Source organism: Microtus ochrogaster, chromosome 7, assembly GCF_000317375.1.
Source record: "Microtus ochrogaster isolate Prairie Vole_2 chromosome 7, MicOch1.0, whole genome shotgun sequence".
NCBI classification, from domain to species: Eukaryota; Metazoa; Chordata; class Mammalia; order Rodentia; family Cricetidae; genus Microtus; species Microtus ochrogaster.
The window spans coordinates 24,504,781-24,506,334 of NC_022014.1; the positions used below are offsets into that span (position 1 = coordinate 24,504,781).

At 38.4% G+C, this 1,554-nt stretch overlaps 1 protein-coding gene across 2 annotated transcripts in view; it reads left to right on the forward strand.

The window, feature by feature from the left end:
• The window catches only part of Pafah1b1 (platelet activating factor acetylhydrolase 1b regulatory subunit 1), a 51,912-nt gene that overhangs the window by 43,013 nt on the left and 7,345 nt on the right, over window positions 1-1,554 (forward strand). For both annotated transcript variants that reach the window (XM_005349568.3, XM_013347231.2), the window contains exon 9: window positions 751-852. In XM_005349568.3, coding sequence (XP_005349625.1) covers window positions 751-852 — 102 coding nt within the window. The remainder of the gene's footprint in view (window positions 1-750; window positions 853-1,554) is intronic.

Genomic DNA, 1,554 nt, shown 5'->3' on the forward strand with positions numbered 1-1,554 from the left:
TGGCTCAGCTGTGCCGACCTCTGCTTCCCTGTCTACCATAGGGAAGTCTGGCTCACAAGTTTGACACGCAAATCTAATGGGAAGGATAAAGTGCTGACTCACCTGAACCACAGACGCGCACAGAGGTGTTGCGACGGAGACTCTTTGGAGGACCCGTGGTAGTGGTTGTAAGTGTGTGTCTCCCCCCCCCCCCCTGCAGGCAGGGTTTTACTATTTAGTCTTGGCTATCCTAGAACTCACTTTGTATGCCAGACTGGCCTTGGATTCACAAACATTTGAGTATTGGGATCAAAGGGGTGCACCACCACATCCGGCTCTAAATTAACTTTCTATTTGTAATTTTTTCATTTGGACAATTACAAATTCTAAATAAAATTCTTTGTACTGCCCTCTGGTGGATACATACAATATATAATAAATTTGATGTTAACTATCTGTGTGTGTGTCTGATTAAAAATCCTTTTTGAGCATAGACTTGATACCAAGCCTGAAACTTAGGGCCTTCTTCATGCTAGGTGAGTACTCTGTCACTTAGCTAAATATACCTAATCATGATTGCAGAAGTCTTAAACAGTACATTTATCATGGTTAGTTTTTCTTTGTAGGCTAGGTGTAGTGTCAGAACAGTTGTGTATTTAAATAGATGCAAACAGCCTTTATGTAATATTTGGAATAAATATTATTATATAATAGAAGTTGTTCAAGTCCTTATTGTTTGCATGGGAAAAATAATTTTTATATTTTCTGTAGACTAAAAAAAGTGGCAAGCCTGGACCCTTCTTGCTATCTGGTTCCAGAGACAAAACTATTAAGATGTGGGACGTCAGTACTGGCATGTGCCTTATGACTCTTGTAAGTTTGCATAATCTTAATACTTTTTTGACATCTTCATTGTGCTGCTTTTAACTTTGTGGATTAGATACTCTGTGCTTTCCTACAAAATCTCCATTCTGGGACTTTAAAATAATTCCTGTATAGATTTATAAACCTCCTTAAAGTTTTGTAATTGTACTAGTAGAGTGATGTTCTACAAGATGCAGTATTAAATAAATCTATTAAACCAGTCAGTACTGGAAGGGGGAGGGTCTTAGCACACTATAATATCTACTCTGTAGGAGAAATATGTTCTTACAGACTTGTTTACTTTTTCAAGATATTTGCATCTTTACTCCATTCTAATTCTTTAGTTGTCATTTCCTTGTTGACATTTATTAATTGGTTTATTTTCCTGTTGTGAAATTAATCTAACTTAATGAGTTAAAGGTACTCAATCGTTGTAACAACATTGGAGATTCCGTATATGAAGGGGTAGGTATTGGACATTCTGGTTTGGCTAAGGAACTCCAAGTAGAACTGTGGATATTGCTAACCTAGTAGCAAGTCTTATAATATATAATTCATAGTTCTAGAAAGTATTAACCAGCCGGGCCATGGTGGTGCACGCCTTTAATCCCAGCACTCAGAAGGCAGAGGCAGGCGGATCTCTGTGAGTTCGAGACCAGCCTGGTCTACAGAGCTAGTTCCAGGACAGGCTCCAAAGACACAGAGAAACCT